Below are 18,210 nucleotides of genomic sequence, written 5' to 3'. Positions count from 1 at the left end.
CAAGGTGGCAGGTTGGTATTTCTGCAGGTGCACTTGGCATCACCTAGTCTTTATTCTGATGAAATATGACTGTTGTGTGTTCTCAAAAACATCTTGAGTGTCAGGCTGCCCATTTAGGTCTGATCAGAATTCCTGTATCAGTGTAGATGTGGTCACTCATTTTCCTGCACTGATGCACTTAAGACTGCTCAGTCTTTTTCCCTTTGCCTCGTCATGGTGTAGGTGTACCCAGACACTGATGATGCCCTCACAGGACAGCTTCTCGGACTTGACCCTTTGTTACCTTGCACCATACAGCCATCCCTTCTCCACAATACCTGCACCTACCTAGATCATATTCATGAGCCATGATGATATGCTTTTAATCCATGCCCAGCTGCCTTGCCTTGTGAAAAGAAAATGTCTGTTTACAAGATCCCATTTCCTTAGTTGATTTCATGTTATGAGTCACTGGAATATTTTGTTTTCATTTTGAGTATGTGAAATATTTTGTATAAATTTTGGGAGTGGTCATTAATAATCTCTTACAAAACTTACTGGTTAGCATTGCATTGATGACCTCTCTTGAGTCCTCATGCTGATTGATGCTCGGTGTGTCAGCAAACAAAACAGACAAAAGGAAAAAATATCTAAAAATATGTGAACAAACATCTTCAGAGTTCTCCTCTCCTGAATAATAAGTATCATTCTACTATATTCCTTCCTTAGTATTCTCTGTGTATTTGTCATCTCTTGCTGTGCTACATCTAATTTACAATCCAATCCCTACCAGAAAAAAGAACTTAGAGTTTTTATTTGCCTAGGTGCTATGCATACACAGTTAAAATATTCAAATAATGTGGAAAAAAATTGAATGGACAAAGGTGGGAGTCTCTCCCTGCAAAATATCATAAACAGCAATTCACCCCTCCTTCATCCATTCTTCCATTAATCATGAATTAATTACATGACGATTCTGAAATGAATGAAGCAAAAACCTACTAAGAACAAGGAGGCAGCTTGCAAACCCACTGTAATTTGCAACTGAGCTGTGTTACTAAGTGCAACCCTAGTATACTAATTAATTTGAATTATCACTTAGCCATGTGTTCATATAAAGATTTTGTTTTCCTGTATTTAAATTTTGAGTGTTTCCTAAAGAAAACAGTAATAGATAATTTTGTTTGGAACATCAGCTCATTGAAACTGATGAATAAATGCATCTTGAATTTCCTAAGCAAGCTGAATTCAAAATAGTGATATTTATTGATTTTTTTTAGTCACTGCCTTTTCTCCTTTGAGTTTGTGCTACTGAAAGTGTCAGGTAAGTATGTACTAGGTATGATTAGCTCATATATTCTTTCAGAAGGTAGGTTCATCAGTCTAGCTTTGTTTGAATCACTAGTGCATGGTGGAAACTCTTGTTTCATTTTTAGAGGTAATGTTGCCAATTCAACAAATCAGGCAACATCCCTCATAGTTTAGATGAGTATAGTAAAATATAAATTAGAAACCATATCTTAGTTGATCATTGCCTCTTAGCTGATATGAGTTCTTCTCTCCCATGATCTAACTCTTCCCATGTTTTGATTTCTTGTGTTTCCTAATTATGTCGCTAACCAATTTTTGAAATGTTATAGTGCATCTGTGACTCCTTAACATTACAGCTTTGTGTTAGAAATTCAGTTAATTCTGAAAATCAAATTCCTTTCCCTTTGTCAACCTGCAGCTATTGTAAAAACGTTCATTCTCTTTTTCTAGACCCTTTATACTCACCAGTTTCTTGCAGTTTGCTACTATAAAATGGTTTTAGTTCAGAATTATACACAAAAGATTTAGATTTCAAATTTTTCTAAACCCTTTGTGGTGCTAACCATGAAAATAGTAACCAAATTTCAAGCCTTATAGCATTATTTACCCACATGTGCAGACAGCCTGAAACAACATCTTTAGTTAGTCTGAGATAAAACAGGCAATTCAGAGTTGGATCCCACTCACTTTCCAAGACTTATGTTAGGAATTTTCCCAGAGTTCTGTATATTTGCCACAAAATTTGTATTTTGTCCCACTTTTTAAATGTTTTTTCTGGTTTCATGTCCTATTAGAAAATATTACAGTAGTTTCATTCTCTCTGAGTTTGCTTTGCTGGAAGAATATTGAGGTTACATTGCATTTCCAAAGAAGTCTTACTGCCTGAGACATAAAAATGTATTTAGGGCTTGCAAAGAACTTCATCTGTATCCTGTAGCAGCTGAAGAGAGGAGAGGGAATGAAGTGGAATTACTTATTAGTTCTCTCAGCCTCCTTTAATTCTGAGAAACTGCAACAGAAGTTTGTTGTAGAGAGAAATTAAATTGAATGGATAGGGTCAGGACATTTAATATGTAGATTTTGACTGGTACTTTAGCCAGTCACAACATGATTAAAAATCCAAAAGTATTCTCTTTCTGATCATACAGATGTTATTGAAGGGTGCACAGTAAGTATGATAGAAGTACTGGAACATTTTAATCAGATTAGCTGTGCCAGAGAGGCCCAGAAAATAAAAAAATATATATCCTTACTTGAAGGACTGTGACATTCTGACACTTTAAAGAATTGCTATATTAATATTGCTTTACTGAAGGAATATTTACTTTATCTTCCATTAAAAAATAATGGAATATATCCCTGTGCAAGATTACCTGTTTCTTTTATTTCCCTGCTGTCTTCAAGTAGCTCATAAGTAATTGGAATGTGGGAATGAAAGGGTGACTTGCCAGAGTTCTCCCAGAGCCTATGGCAGTTGTACAGTGGAGTGTTCCCGCCTTTCCAGGCATTCCAGAAACAGGCGTTTGTTTTCACTGACCTCACCCACACTGCATACTTGCTGCCAACTAAAATCATTTCAGCAAGAGGGAGCACATAAAGTGGTTTTAACAATTTTACTTTTCACTGGAAGAGTAATTCCATTTCTGATTACTCCAACACTGCAAAACTCAGCAGAAATTTCAAAGCCTATCAATTAAAGTGCTTTCCAATCAGGTACATTGTTGAGTATGTCTCTTCTCCTCCTTATGCAGTAAAATTCAGGCTGCCTGCATTACCTCTGTGCTCTCATTACTTTAATTTCATCTTTAGAAGGAGAATACTATTCCAAGTAGAGAACAAAACACTGCAAAAATACTTCATAGGATTCTTTGATAATTACAGAGAAAATTATTTTTAAAGTTAAAATGTAACTGTGTTTGGCTGAGCTAGGGACATAAGTGAGAGCGTGCCTGGGCTTGGGCTTGGTCCCCAGGAAAATATTTGCTCCATTGAACTGGCACATTTGCTGCATTGCAGTGATGGCAGAGGATTAATTGGCAGGAATTATTCTAGGTTCTAGAATGTCTGTTTGTTTAGCAAAAATCAGAACTAAAACTTGAGAGAAAGCTACTGCTACCCAGGCTATGTCAGAAACTGAGCAATTCCCACCTTCTGGGTGTTACATAGGCTGCCAGCAAAAGTTTGAGTGCTGCATTTCAGGGTATATCCAGGCTGGCTTTACTCTGGCCACTTCACAGGAGTGGGAATGATGGGCTGCTCTAACAGAGGGCTTGTGCTTTGCTGTTTCTAGCACTTGAATAAAGTACACACAAATATACACACACAGCTTTCTTCAGCAGTGTCACTATTCTCACCTGGTACTATTGGGGTTTTTTCTGCCTGAGTTTTCCCCATAAAATAAGGAACAGGCTACAGTGTCTGTACCATCTGCAGAACTCTGAGATCCTGCTGTTTCTTCTAGACGCATAATATGCTAGTGTGATAAATCCTTTTAATTTTCTTTAAAGTGTCTTGTTATGGTTTCTGTAACATCAGTAATCCTGTCATTCTGTGCAACAGAACAATTTTTCAAGTAATTAACATTAGACTGACAAGTGGGTTGAAAAATACTCTTAGACTAGAACAAAAAAATGTATTCCAGCCTGCTTTTATGAGTCTCCTTCCTTCATTGAGAATGTGATGGTTTTTATTGCCATTTCTCAACTTCCTTCTATTCCTAATTTTGTTGCAGTGTTTCAGCAAAAGGCCTGTCGAGTGACCAGTGACAACAGCAGGACGTACTGCGAGGCCAGGAATCCTGGTACAGAATTTAATTTAGCTCTTTAATTGCTGTGATATTTTTCAGTAGAGCTAGCAGAGTTTTGCTGTGACTTGATTTTGCGTGATTTAGCATCTGTTTTGCCACCTACAATTTATATCCTTAATGGTATTGCAGCATTAAGAGATCAGATTAAAGAAAGAAAACTAAAACTTATAGTCTTGTAGGAAAGATTTATAGAGTCAGAATTACTTCACACTTTTCTGTTTCCCTTCATGATTGTGTTAAAGCCAAGACAAGGAAGGACAGGAGGGCTCAGCTGTGCAGTAATTCCAGCCATGGAAAGACAGAAGTGGGGAGAGCAACAGTTCTCTTCTGGGTACCCCAAGATGCATGTAAAGTTGATTACTTGTGGCAGTCCAGTTGTTACTTGAGTTGTAGCACATTACAGTGTTGCTGCTATAGATTCCATTAATGGTACCCCTTTGAACAATCCTTCCTTGCTTGAAATGAAGATAGTGGTGCATGATGGAACAGAAAAACTGGCCCGAATAATATTGATGGTTTAAACTTTTATCCTGGCCACACTCCCCATGCAGTGAAACAGGTGCAACATCCTCATAGAGGACTCAGAGCCCCTGTTCCGTGGCTGCTTACGTGTTCTGGATCAGCCATTCCAGTATCAGTATCCTGGGGAGAAGCAGTGCTACACCTCCCTGGAGCAAGCTGTGAATCTGATAATGCACATCTCCCTTCAGCTGTGCACTCTGTCAAAATCTCCAGGAACACTGGGCTGCAGTGTTTTCTTGTTGCTGCAATTTATTTAGTAATATATTTCCTTCATTGGAGGAAGGCAATCTTTTGAAATTTCAAGATGCTTCCTAACCAAATTTTACCCACAACTTTTGAGATATGTAATGTATGACGTTGAAGAAGAAAGGATAAAAAGGTACTCTGGATATTTTCTATAGCAACCTTTTCTATTAAAATGTCAGTACTGTAACTGTAGTGCTAGAAGGAAATTCTTTTATGAACCAACACTAATGAACAATCCATGGACCAGGGCAGTAGTGATGAAGGAGATGTTTGGGATGCTGCTCTGCTGCCAAAGAGTAATGCTAGAATCCTCACTGATTTGTTGCATTTCTCACTTTGTACATTTTGTTGTAGAAGCACACAGAGGCCACACTGATACAGTAACTTACAGCACTGTGGTACACAAGATCCCTCCTGTTCAGGAAGAACTCATCCACTTGCAGAAACAGGTGAAAATGGGGGCATTTTCTGTGGATGAAGCCCTTGACAGATTTAAACTGTGGCAGAACAAAAAGCAGAGACTACCATCCACTCAACAGGTATGAGTTTGAAATTTGTTCCTTGATAGGAATCTTGATCAGATGTTCTAAAAGCAAGTTCTTGTGTTTTGGCTCCTGCATATGAGGTCAAAATCATTATTTATATGCAAATCAGCTCCCAAGGAGCTTGCTGGTTATGGTTCTGGATCTTCTAGATACCCATTCCCACTGTTGTTTGAGAGGTTTTCTGAGCTTGGTTTAAGTCCAGAGTTAAATATGCTGGTCTCCTAAGACTTGTGTTTTAAACTGTTGGGTGATGTGCATCTTTCATGAAACCACAAACCTTATGTCACCAAACACACCAAATGTGCTGCTGAGCAGTGTCAGCTAACAAAACCTGATTATATCAAGCATACATTTATTCTAGCAACTACAATATATTAACTTACACCAGGCTTTATGCCTGACTGAAAGGCTTGAATATACTTAGTGAAATCCACAATTGTTGGCAATGCTCTACAGCTCCTTTGTATTGAATATATGGAGTAAATTGAGGTGCACAAAAACAGGATTTACAAAAGCCCACACACAGAGTCACTGAAAGAACTGCATCAAAGCTGCAAGTCATGGAGAGGAAGTTTGTTAATTACTTCTAAAAAGACACATGAAGGAAGAGGTTATGCCCTCGTTTTATATGAGGTCATGCATTAACAAAAATAATTTCTTGTTGTCCTATAGGTCATTTAGTAGAAAGAGGAAAAGCAAAGCTAGTCTGCTGCTTTTCAGAGTGAAAGAGCTATCAGATGCTGCCAGCAAGGAGAGTGCTCTTTGAGTTTGCATCTACCTGAAAGTCTGAGCTTTACCATCACAGTGGAACACTTAACAGCAAAAGTGCCAAGTCCTGGAACAGTGTGGGGGCCCTTTCCCAAGCTTGGCACCAGCAGCACAGCACTGGGATGCTACCTTCTAAATCCATCTGCAGCCAAGAGTGTGGATGAATTGCTGGGATTGCTCTCAGTCAGGGGCATTTCTTGTGGAGGAAGGTCATACCTAATCTGTACCATGATAGCAGCACCGAGTTATAAGTCTTTCTTTTTCTTGGTGAACTATAAGATGCCCATATTTCAAGGAAGATTTACTTGACCTGTTTTCAGTGCTTCAGGGGAAAAGCTACTTTGTAGTGGTGGTTTTTACCCTGCATTGCATATGTGACTTTGGTTTTGTTTCATAGATAAGTCTTTTCTTCTTTGTCCTCTGTAAACATGATGAACTGACTTCATGCTGTAACGGAAGTTTTTTGTCCTTCACTTGGATTTTTGAGGAAAAATTGCTTTTCCAAAAAAAAAAAAAAAAAAAAAAAACAAAACAAAACAAAAAAAAAAACCAAAAAAAAAATCCTCCACAAGAGTCTTAGGTAAAAATCCTAAACTTAGCATTATAAACATTATTCAGTCTTTTAAAACTATTTTCCAGGAGAGAGATGCTTGGTGTTCAGAATGCTAAAGAATTCAGCTCTTTGTAGTGTCTTACTATTTCTAGAGTAAACTTTCATTACTGATTTCTGCTGCTGGGTTTATGCTTGTTTTTTTACTTAAAGGAAAAAGTTCATCACCTGAGAGACACCACTATCAGAAACAGACAAGAAAATGAAAACCTGAATGGTAAGTTGTGCTTTTTCTGCCTTTAAGGACTCTGAAGCCTGGAACTGTAAGTGTAGTGCAGAGGTCTGATCCAAACCCTTTTGGATCGGACATTGAATTTGTAATGAACATTTTCTGTATCTGACCACATTTCTTTTAGCATAATCAGGCCTTCAGCAGTGTCAAGATTTCATCCCAAAGATGAACTCACTGTGAGTTAATGGGGCAGAAAATTTACCAAGACTCTGTGGCTCAGCTTTTCTGTAGCCTATTTCCTACTGCATCATCAGAATTTGGGTAGATGGCTTCTTTAGAACAATTTGCTTGATGACTTCAATATTTTATTTGTAAATCAGCCATCAGTTTGCAAATTTTTGATGAACTTTCTACTGCTACAGCAGTTTTTGTGAGTATTGTGGTCATTATTTAAAACTAGTCTATTGGTGATTTAAGATGCTTTTTTCCCTTCTGGGAGCAAAAATGGATTTTTGGAGTTGCCCTGTGCAGAGCCAGGAGCCAGACTACGATGATTGTGGGTGCCTTCTAACTCTGAATATTCTATGACTCTTTGTGATTGAATGTCATCTACAATTGTATAAAGCATCTGTTTGTTCTGCAAGTTGTTTTCTCTTGCTGTTACAAAAAGAATCTGTTAGAGGGTATTGGTTTTAGGCCTTTTATTTCTGTAGACAATAGTACATATGCTGAAACGAAAACTGGGTTTTTTTTCACAGTGGACTTAGTACCATTTGTATAACTCTATTTAAAATTATCACCTAAATGCATTATTTCCTTATTGCAAGAGAAAAAAATAATGCACAGTACTGCTTTCATTATTCTCTTAGACAGCATTGTATTTATGTGAACTTGTGAGGTATTGTAATTAATGAAGGGAAATTCCTGCTGGCCCAGTAGTAGCTTTGCAGTCCAGATATTTCAGCTTTAATATCCTCTGTGGCTGATAGGGAGGCAGTGTCCTGAGCAAAAGCCTTCACAAGGTGCTCAGAGCCTGAGGGCTTGGGATCACTGCAGCTCATGAGAAGACGAGAGTGACTCTTGGGAAGTATTTGTCTGTAGGGTTTCATTTTAAGGCCACAGCAGCAGTCTGGTCTCTGTAGCTGTCCTGCTTCTCCAGAGTTCATTATTGAATCATACCAGCAGAAATGTAGTATCAACACCAGAATTGTTAATTTAGTGAAATTATCCAGTAACTCAGATAATGATCGCTATATTCCCTTCTGATCCTAACCTCACTGCCCTCTCTTACACTGTCATAGAGCCTGTGATGCATATAAATCAGCAGCTTTGCACTGCAGAAAAAAAGTGGGAAGAATCATTATGGTCTGTGTCCATCCACAGAAATCAAATATCTCAATGCTTGAAAAAAAGGACTTCCTCTAGAACTGAAGGCATATCAATGGCAAGAGTAAACAAGGATTGCAGAGGGAGGATATCTATGTCCAGACATAAATTCTCTGAAACAAAAATTACAATCACCTTCTCTTCTCCTTTGAAGCTCCTAAGGAAAGCAGACTAGAGAGCATTCATTTGAGAGACACTTTGTGTCACATGTCATTTAGTAAAGTGGTATGTGTGAATGTCAGCAGTCCTCAGATTTATTCAAAGAATGCTAGTTTTTACATGTATGTAGAGACTCTCCCTGCTGTACCTGTAAAAACATGGGCCTCCTTCTCTGCACTCCATGTTTGAAATCAGGATTTGGATAGTCTTTTTCATAGACAGTTTTTGAGGTCTTGATTGAGGATTTAAAGAGATCACATCTGAGGTCTGTAAAAGGAATTTGATTTTATTTTAATGAGAAAGGAAAATATCTCCTAGAAATTAGTATGGAACATAATTTTTAGTTTCTTGATAAGTTTGATCTTGCTTCCACTGTAATGAAGTTATTAATGAGAGTGGCACTCATTTCAGTCTTCCATTTGAACATTTGATGCTATCTCAAAGTTCATGTCTCATTTTGTAACAGTTTAGTATAGGACTGAAAAATACCCTAAAAAAATCAACTGCAAAGCAAAAGGCTCTGCCACTCTACAAAACCCTGCTTTAAGAACAACTAAATAAGGCCTAGGGATGTAGAATGTTCATTTGTAGAAAGTACAGGCAGGGACAATTCTTTAGCTCAATACTCTATAATAAATATCTGGTCTGACATGTAGACATTGATAGTATCTTTTTTTTTTTTTCCCAAGATGTTAGCCCACAGATCAAAACCAACAAAAACAAATACCTTAAATAAAATTTCAGGAAAACAGAAGATTTGTGGACAAAAGCTCCATTTTTAAATCTGAGTAGCCCAGATTTTTCAGGGTGCACCACCAAAGTAGTGAACTAGAAGGAGCCAATTGCCTCTGGGAAACTTTATCTTTGAGCAAGGCTACTTAAGCTTAGGTAAGGCTGTAGAGTCTTGGGTTTGTGCACATCCACCAAAAGAACAAATGGCAGCAGCTGAGATAATATTTAGTCAAGTATTACTAGACAAGTTTCCTTTAAAGTCTTAAAAAACAACACAGCTTTCACATGCATCCCACGGCCTTTTTCCTAGCACATGGGAATATTTAAAAACCTGTGTGGTACCTACCTACACCTCTGGGTATTTGACGTATCTATGTGAATTTCATTTAGCTGTTTCTGAACATGGAATTTCAAAATCTGCCTACTATTGCAGTTACATTATGGCACCTTGTGTGTCACATCCCACAGATTTAGTCATCCAGACCCTAAAAATACGCATAAGCTTGCAGAAACTATATACAATGCTTTGAGTTGCTTGTAGTTAGCTATCCCCTCACAGGGGATCTCTGTAGAATCTTGAACTTGTTTGTTAGGGAGGGAAGTGCCAGGTTCCTCATCAGAACTGGGAATGACTGATGCTCTGTTCTCCAGGCTTGGCATAGCAGCAAGAACTGAGTATTGGATGTCCCTGCTTCATTGCTAGGTAATGAGCAAGACAGAGGCCACAGAGGACAATCTATAACTCAGCTGGACTTCAGGAGACAAATACTGCATTAAGCAAATGTTAAGCTTGATTTATTATTATTGGTGGTGGTGTTACTACAACTGTTATTATTTCAATGCCAGCAACTTCTATAATGGTTGAAGGTAGGTCTTGGAAAAAAAGTTAGATGTTTTACAGTAGTCCTCCAATGACAAATATACTCATGGGACAAATGAGCAATTCAGTCATTGTTTTATCTGTTCTGTCTTGGCCTCCCTGGCAAAACTGGCAAGGTAAGTGGCCTGCTGTGGAGAGGTCAAAGCTTTTTCCACAGGCTACTCAACTGCAAGCATTTATTTGTTAGCTGTTAAAATAAGTAGGTACTGACACTGAAAATGGCCTTCCTATCAAGAAGGGCAACTTTACTAGCTGTTGCTGTAGACATTTTAATACTGACCAGCTCCTGTAAGGTCCTGTAAGTAGCCAGGTAATCCACTGCAGTAAAGGCATCCTCCACAGAATTTCTTCTGCCACATTTTGATTTCCAAATCTGTAGATGCCCAGCTTGCTGTCAAAGACCAAATCTCTTTCCCATCTTGATCAAAAAAAACACCCAGAAGAGCACTATGCACGTTCTACTAACTGGCAGATTATTGATTACATTTGCTATCCAAAATGTCTGGCTTCATTCCCAAGCCCTCACCACCTCACCAGTGCCTTGTTTTTAGTCCAAGTTGCTAACAGATTGCTTATTCATCAGTTGATGCCTCTCCAGCTTGTAGGTTGTGTCTAAGTAGATTTCCCTGAAAACTAAAAAAAAATCCCTTATTTTTGAGCACAACCACCAATTTCCATTGTCTCTGCTAGGTCAACAGGAAGATGAACAAAGACCCTAATTTTGGCATTTGGATTCACAGGCACTAAAACTTCTTTAGTCAACTTAGCAAAGTTGAAATAACATGGGATCCTGAAGCACATACAAGTTTTTCTATGTTTGGACAGTGAGGAAGTCACATAAAAGCTGTTTTTTTCCTTAATGGTTTCAAAAGTGTTTCAGTCAGGACTCCTAGTCTTGAAAATACAATACTGTCCATTGGACTTGTGAAGGAACATTTCTAGCCTGGCTTATTTCCAATTTCTTGAGCTTCACATAATGTTCAAAGTTTAAATCTAGAGAATAAAAAAAATCAGTTTCTTGCCTATTTGTCACCAAGTCAGGTCTTCATGAGGCAAGCTCACAGTCCCACTGCTGACAGGAGTTCAAGACAATGAATATCAAAACAATGTATCTCTCACCTCTCCTAATTGCCACCAAGAGTGACCAGTCTTGCTGTTGGGAGTAAGATATGTACAAAATCCACCTCTCATGTCATTCTCCCACACAACAACTGCTTATTTCTGTAAGTGTGTCTTGCTCCCCTGCTCCCAGGGACATGTGTTGTCTTCCTATTTGAAGTAAAGCACATAAAAAATTACTCACTGTAGGAATGTGTTTTCTGAATTAGTCAGCTTCAAAAGATATTTTGCAGAAGCCTAGCTTATTGATTTAAATGATTATTGATTGCATCTTTTTCTTTTTACTCTACAACTAGGAGCCTCACAGATAAGGAACAAATGCCTAATTACTCAAGGTAAGAGCAGGTGTGTGCATGTGGGTGCACACACACACACACACACACACACACACACATGAAAACAAACACATGTTGAGGTACTTTCCATCAGAGTGCATTTGTGTAACAGGAGGATGGAAGTTCATCTCAGACAGAGGCTCTGATTTCATAAGATAAACCATTATCATCACACAGTCTGGTTTGTACTAGAGCTTCTTTTTTTATCAGCTATCAACCTATTCTTGTTTAGTGCAGGGCAGATTAGGAAGCAGTGAGGCACTGAGCTCACCTGTGGGTGCAGCTGAAGAGAGTTCCTGCCAGTTATTGCCACTAAGGCAGGGTATGCACCTAAAAGCTGTATCAAAATCAAGTCCTACATCCTGATTTCACAAGCAGTGTCAAACATACCGAATAAAGTTGAAAACCTTAGGTACAATGATGTGTTCAGACTAAATACAAGATCTGGGAAGCTTAGAGGTGATGATACTGTCTCCATAAACAGCAGAATTTTCCAATGGTTGTGCTAATGAGTTTCTTGGGTTTGGGGCATCTAAAGACCTCTGTAATAGTTGGGGGTTTTAATTATTACTATCTGCTACCTGTGTGCTTCCATTTATATCTCATTACATTACTATTATATTAAGATATTGTTATAGCATTAATATTTTTGTTATTATTGTGTAATACTATTAATATTATGAAGTAATATTAGTTCACAGTAGCAAACTGATGCAATTTATTCCTGAAGACAACGGTAATTTTAAAGGCTTTGTCAGCTAAGTTACTGTGATTCAATTTGCCTCTCCAACTTTCCCAAGTGAGGGGAGAGCAGTGTGGTACCGTTGTTATTTTTTTGAACCGAAACATGGATTCTCTTCAGTGGGGTCTCTTCTACCACCCTGCTCTCATGTAAAGGAGAGGGAAGTTGCTTCTTGCAAGAACTGTGTGTCCATGTCTCATTTCTGAAGCCAACTGCTCACCTGCTCACTGGAGTGCAGTGTCCACACCATGAAGTACTGCCTCTGCTGCTGCTTATCCTCTGAATCACTTCTTCACATCCCCCCTCTTCAAAAGTTCTCATAAGAACAAAAAAAAGTCTTATGACCTGAGCTGAAAATGAAAAACTAGTGCTCCTTCTTCAAGAGGGAGCTTAACTCCTACATGGGCATTCCTAATGGAGCTGTTTCCTTGAGTGGAGATGAAGTCGCCTACACTTAATGAGTAAAAAAGCTTTGAATTTTACAGGCTCTGAGGCTGGAGAAAACTATTACAAAAAAAATGGGTAATATCAGAGATGCTTATAAATTCCAGATTGCTAAAGTGAGATGAATCATGCAAGAGGAGAGGAGAATTACCCCTGGGGTAGGAATAGGTGATTTCTGACACTTTAAGAAAATAATTATGTGGGAGAGAGGTAAAACAGATGTAGGAGAACTTGCAAATACAATTTATCCAGAACATTCAATAAATTCTGTTTGTGAATTATCCACATCAAACTGCAAGGTTCTCCTCCTCTGCAAACTATGGCCTTTCCATAGTTTTCTGCCTTCAGATTGGTTCAAAGAAACCACTTCTTTTTTAAAGACTAATTTCAGGGAGATTTTTGAATGTTTGACTGTTACAAAAAAATTGCAGATAAACATTCAAGACCTACCTTTCTATTGCTCATGTTTTAACTCTCCAGGCAGTTGAGTTTTCAACTCCAATGCAAAGTTCTTAGCTAACTTAGCTAAGAATCACATTTTCCTTATACAAGGTGGGAGGAGGATAAGGGAATTGATATTCAGCTGGGGGACCTGAAGGAACAGAATGGTTTTGATTCTCTCATACTCATTTCAACAAATACACTTTGATCTTATTCTAAACAAACCTGACCTATTGAATAACAGGCATTTTTCATCATTACCTGCAGTGTGACTTTCCAGCCAGATACATATCAATTGCCTCTGCTTGGCATCCCACATGTGTTCCAACTGTGCCCTGACAGCCTCAGGCTCCAGCTCATCCTGTTGTGACACCGCCATGGGATCATTGCTGCACTTCCAGTGCCTTGGATCCTCTTGCCAGGGCCAGCTCTGGAAGAAGACCAGTATCAGCAAAGCAAATTAATAAGGTTTCTTGTAAAGTCATCATTGAATTTTACACCCTTTTCTTTGCTTTTCCTTCTTCCAAAATGACAGCTGACAGTTTATATAAAGATGTATTGTGTGCTTTGGTTAATATTTTTTGAAGTAATTTCAGTTTTTCCATTGTGCTTGATAAGTTGTTTAAAAGTAGATGTTTGCACAAAAGAGGAAGATTGTAAAAGGCTATGAAGATTATTAAGTGAAAGTAAATAAAATCTAGCTTTTACTTTTTGTTGAAACATTTTTATATTAACTCTGTGTAAAAATTTGTCTTTCCTAAGGAGTAATTGTATTTCATCACCAGTTTAAATAATTGTACTCACATAAAAGCAAATTTTTTAAGCCAAACTATGTAAACCAGTACTAATTACCTACTAATGCATTAAAGTGATTCCAAGAATTTGGTTTACAAGGAAATTGTGTTTTGTTTAGTAAGTTGACTAAGGTAAATTTTATATCCAGAACAAAACCAAATTACTTTCTACTGCATTAACACAGAAACAGTAAAGGAATAAATATGGTTAATGGGTATAATGGTCTGTATTCCCATAGTATTATTCTACAAAATTTATGTGAGCATGTGATGATACAAGAGTATGCAAGATGATTTGCCCTATTTCATGCACAAAAACAAGAAAAAAATCTCCTTAATATAAATACATTTTCCTGCTGAACTATATTTTAAAGTGACACCCAAATTTGGAAGAGGAGAGTGGATTTGAAGTTCAAGCCCTCAAGGCTTCTATTATTTTTCCAATCCCAATAAATTATTGTGCCAAGTGAACTATTAGGAATAAAAATAAGCCAAAAAGCCAATGTTCAAATTTTAAAATAATGTCAGAATCTCAAAAGCATATAGGTTTAGACTAATTTAAAATCTGTTTTCTATTTTAAATGGGTTGATTAAACATTTTCAGTAAATTATTTGTTCTCTGGGGAAAACCTGCATTTCTGTTAGAAACACTCCCAACAAATACTGCAGATGTACTGCTATGAAGTCATAAATAGTCAGTGAATGCTGTATTAGTGTGGCAACATAGCTTTGTGTACCATACAAAGCTATCTGAACCACAGCAAAAGCCCTGAAAAGTGTAATGTATTTCAGAGCTGGAAGTGCAGTCAGTGTCTCTGAGCTGAGAGCCACGAGGCCGTCAGGCTTTATAGGGGAGAAGCTGGGACATTTTAAGACTTACCTGGCTACGTGGAAATGGAAGTGGGGAGAATTATTTAGAAATCTAAATGAATAGAAGATGTTATTTCCCCCTTAAGAGGGCCTTCTTTCTCCCCTCAATAATACTTATATTTTATATATATATAATATATATTATTTCTATTCTTACAAACCTAGCTACTCAGTGTATCCTCTGGCAAGCATTCCTGAGTTGACAACATGTAGATGGAGAAGTATAAACAAAAAATGAAAAGGTTCTTCATGTTGGTACCTGCTGTCTTTTCTGCCATTTGTTGCTTGTTTCTGTAGCAGAGGAGATGAAGGGGCCTTTCCTGGGAGGGAGTCAGTCCTCCCAAACCTCTAGGCAGGATCTGGATGCTCTCTGTGCTGCCAAGGGAGAGGCTGTGGCCCAGTGGCTCCTGTGCTCCAGTGAGAGGGCACTTGGCCAATACAGAGAGTTGTGGTCAATGGTAAAAAAATACAAAACTGGAAACTTGCAAAAATAAAGCAGAGACAGTTACAGCAAGGAAACAGTATGGTTTTTCCTGGGGAAAAGCAGAGTGTAACAATACAGCAACACTGCCAAACACACAAAGCAGAAAACAGAAGGAAATAGAAGTTTACTCTGTGTGCATACGTGTATTTGCATCTCCAGCGTGACACTCCACAGTTTTCAGCCCAGGAGAATTTAGGACTACCCATAACAAAGCAACTCTTGTTCTGTTCTCTGCTTCTGCTGCTTCATCCAAGCCCTGCTCTAGGCATCCCAAGTAGGGCAGCACCAGCACTACAGGTTTGGGCAGCCCTGTTTTACAAAAAGCAAGAGTATTTTCAGTTCTACTACAGAGTGCACTGCAGTCTCAGAAGGACACAAGACACAGGGAAGACATGCAGTTGTCACTTTAATGAAGAACTACTTCTGCTGCACCACAGATTTGCTTGGTTCATCATTCTAGTCTCCTCTGACTCTTGATATTATAATGTAGAACATCAAAAACCCAAACCAATCAAAATACACCCCACCAAAACCCAGATCAGCTCTTGCCAGTCTACAAAGTCTTCCTGAGAAAGCTGTGTGTCATCCATAAAAATGCAATTTCTATGGTATTAAATTCCACAATGGCTAAGCAACAAGTTGAAAACAGGGCTTTTGTTCATTTGGGTTTTGTTTATACACACAGAATTCCCACCCACCCATACTTTGAGGCAGCCAGCCAAGACCCAGAGGAGAAATGAAGGGATGGATTCCTTTTTTTTTCCTTCTCCAAAGGGAATTCCTTCATCTCAGCGTAGTTAATTATGTTCAAGCTAAAAGTAAAATCATTATACTTCTGCAAAAAAATAGCATCTGTTCCCCACCTCTCTCATATTCAATATTCATGGTCTGTTTACTTCTGCAGGATTTCCATTCATTTCCTCAAGGTGTGCCACTGAACTTCAGACACTGTTGCCACTGTTTCTAAACAGACATTCCAACACAAAGGAAGTCCTGAAGTTTTGCTAACCAATGTGCTTCGCTAACAGGGAACATCAGCAACTGCCTGTTAGGCAGTGCATGAATGATTAAGTAAATCACAGGAGCCTGAGAGCCTAACTGAGGCAAGATCCCTGTTGTAGGTGCTCTAAAATATTAGCTAAAATAGCTAAAGTATTAGTTTCATTTATAAAATATTACTTTCATTTCATTAGTAAGCTAGAGGAGTCAGTAGCCAACCCATCAGCAATGACACCAGCTGGCAACATGTATTCTATTAAATTTGAACCAATAACTCATTGAAAAAGAAATCCTCTTAACACAGTGACATCCAAGAGAAAGGAAAACAATGCAGAGAGAGCTGCAGTGACTGCAGGTATCAGCAAGTTTGATCTGCCAGGAGCCCCATTACAGGAGAGGTTTCAGTGAGTCAGCAGTGCTCAAAGGTTGCCCACTTTTGCAGGGGTAACTCACCTCTGGATGTAGCCTGTCATCCATGAGGGGGTGGCATGGCCTTGCTGGATGTTCACCCTATAAAAAATACTCATAGCATTTCGACACCAGTGTAACATGCAGCAGACTGAGAGTAAATAATCAAGTCCTACCTGCATTTTACTAAAAGAGCTATAATCTGTGCAGGAATGTAAACAGTGCTGAAGATAGATTTCAGTCTTCACAGGAAACATCTACCGTGAGAAGAGCAGGAGCAAAATGACAAGAGTTGTCCTGACAGTGCTCGAGGGGGTGTGAATAACAAAGAGGAGGCAGAGCCATGTAGACTGACTGCTCATCCCCTTCATTTACTGTAAGCAGCTTTCTTCCTGACAAACTTCAGAGTCATAATTCAGTAATGCTGGAGTGAGTCATGCCAGAAATAGGCCCCAAGACAAGCCATCAACAAGCAAGGTAGAGGGACATACTCAGCCACTCTAGACACACTGGGACCCAGTAGCTGAAATTAAGAACTGCATCAAGAGAGCAGGGAAGAGTTTAATGGAGGTAGAAAGTGGTCCCAGGGAAGCAGCAGTCAGTTTATGCCAGACTCCTAGTATGAGAAATCAGAAGACCTATACCAGCAGTACTGTCAATTCTCAACAGTAATTTCAAAGGCTTGGATCAGCCTCTTCTTACAGAAAAAAAGAACAGGAATAAAGCACTCAGGTCTCAGCTCACTTCTGCAAAGACCTTCCATACACACAGGGAGTAGGGGTCCCACAGAGGTGAAGAATCTATTGAGGCTGCCCAACACTGTAAAAAATATCACATAAGTTACAATTGTTTGCAGATACAAGTGACATACAATACTAAAATGTTCACCAGAAAAAGCTTACTGTTACCATCCATACAGAGAATGTACCTAGTCTGGTTTAAAACAAAAATACAAAAAGCAGCATTTTTAATCAGTCAGCATTAGAGTTCATCAATTGTAATGCTAAAATACCTCATTATGAATCAGTGTTTTCAATCCTGGCAGAAGACAGGCCAAAAGATTTCACCCCAGGGCACTAACCTATGAGGCTTGGTTGGGTTACAGCAACTCTTCAGAAAGTAAATCTGGATCCAGTGCATTTCAAGGCAAGACACACAGGTCTAACAATTATCTGAAGGACTTTTTCCTAGTGTGGATTTGGGTAATTCAGTCACCTTCTCTGGTGCTTGCAATACCTTCCTTTGCTAGATTAAGTGCTGTTATCAGAAGTCTTTTCATACAAAGATATTTATAGATAAAGAAAAAATCCCAAACTTAAATGGAGATCACAAAGCAGACTTGCTAAACTTTGCTGTAGTTTTTGAGGTAATCATAAGCAGTTCTACCTGCAAGGTATGGGCTGGCACAGGCCTTTGCTGTTTATTACACCACAGGAACACCCACATGGCCTCAGGCTG

General features: G+C 38.6%; 1 protein-coding gene and 1 long non-coding RNA gene across 4 annotated transcripts in view; one reads left to right on the top strand and one right to left on the bottom strand.

Annotated features, from left to right (window-relative positions):
• The window catches only part of BANK1 (B cell scaffold protein with ankyrin repeats 1), a 136,688-nt gene extending 121,954 nt beyond the window's left edge, over positions 1-14,734 (top strand). Inside the window, 5 exon segments of the mRNA XM_068187496.1 lie at positions 4,022-4,090; positions 5,219-5,403; positions 6,941-7,004; positions 11,521-11,570; positions 13,465-14,734. Coding sequence (XP_068043597.1) covers positions 4,022-4,090; positions 5,219-5,403; positions 6,941-7,004; positions 11,521-11,531 — 329 coding nt within the window. The 3' untranslated portion in view covers positions 11,532-11,570; positions 13,465-14,734.
• The window catches only part of LOC137472426 (uncharacterized), a 46,871-nt gene that overhangs the window by 7,551 nt on the left and 21,110 nt on the right, over positions 1-18,210 (bottom strand). For 2 of the 3 annotated variants that reach the window (XR_010998175.1, XR_010998176.1), the window contains 5 exons: positions 16,794-16,854; positions 15,121-15,335; positions 13,459-13,627; positions 13,207-13,348; positions 11,019-11,109 (listed from right to left, as the gene is read on the bottom strand). This is a non-coding gene — a long non-coding RNA (uncharacterized lncRNA). Of the gene's footprint in view, positions 1-11,018; positions 11,110-13,206; positions 13,349-13,458; positions 13,628-15,120; positions 15,336-16,793; positions 16,855-18,210 lie in introns of those variants that run through there. The other variant, XR_010998177.1, reaches the window with a different exon arrangement.

This window comes from Anomalospiza imberbis, chromosome 4 (assembly GCF_031753505.1).
Source record: "Anomalospiza imberbis isolate Cuckoo-Finch-1a 21T00152 chromosome 4, ASM3175350v1, whole genome shotgun sequence".
NCBI lineage: Eukaryota > Metazoa > Chordata > Aves > Passeriformes > Viduidae > Anomalospiza > Anomalospiza imberbis.
Note: the sequence above shows the minus strand (reverse complement) of the source record. Positions and strands in the feature narration are given on the sequence as shown.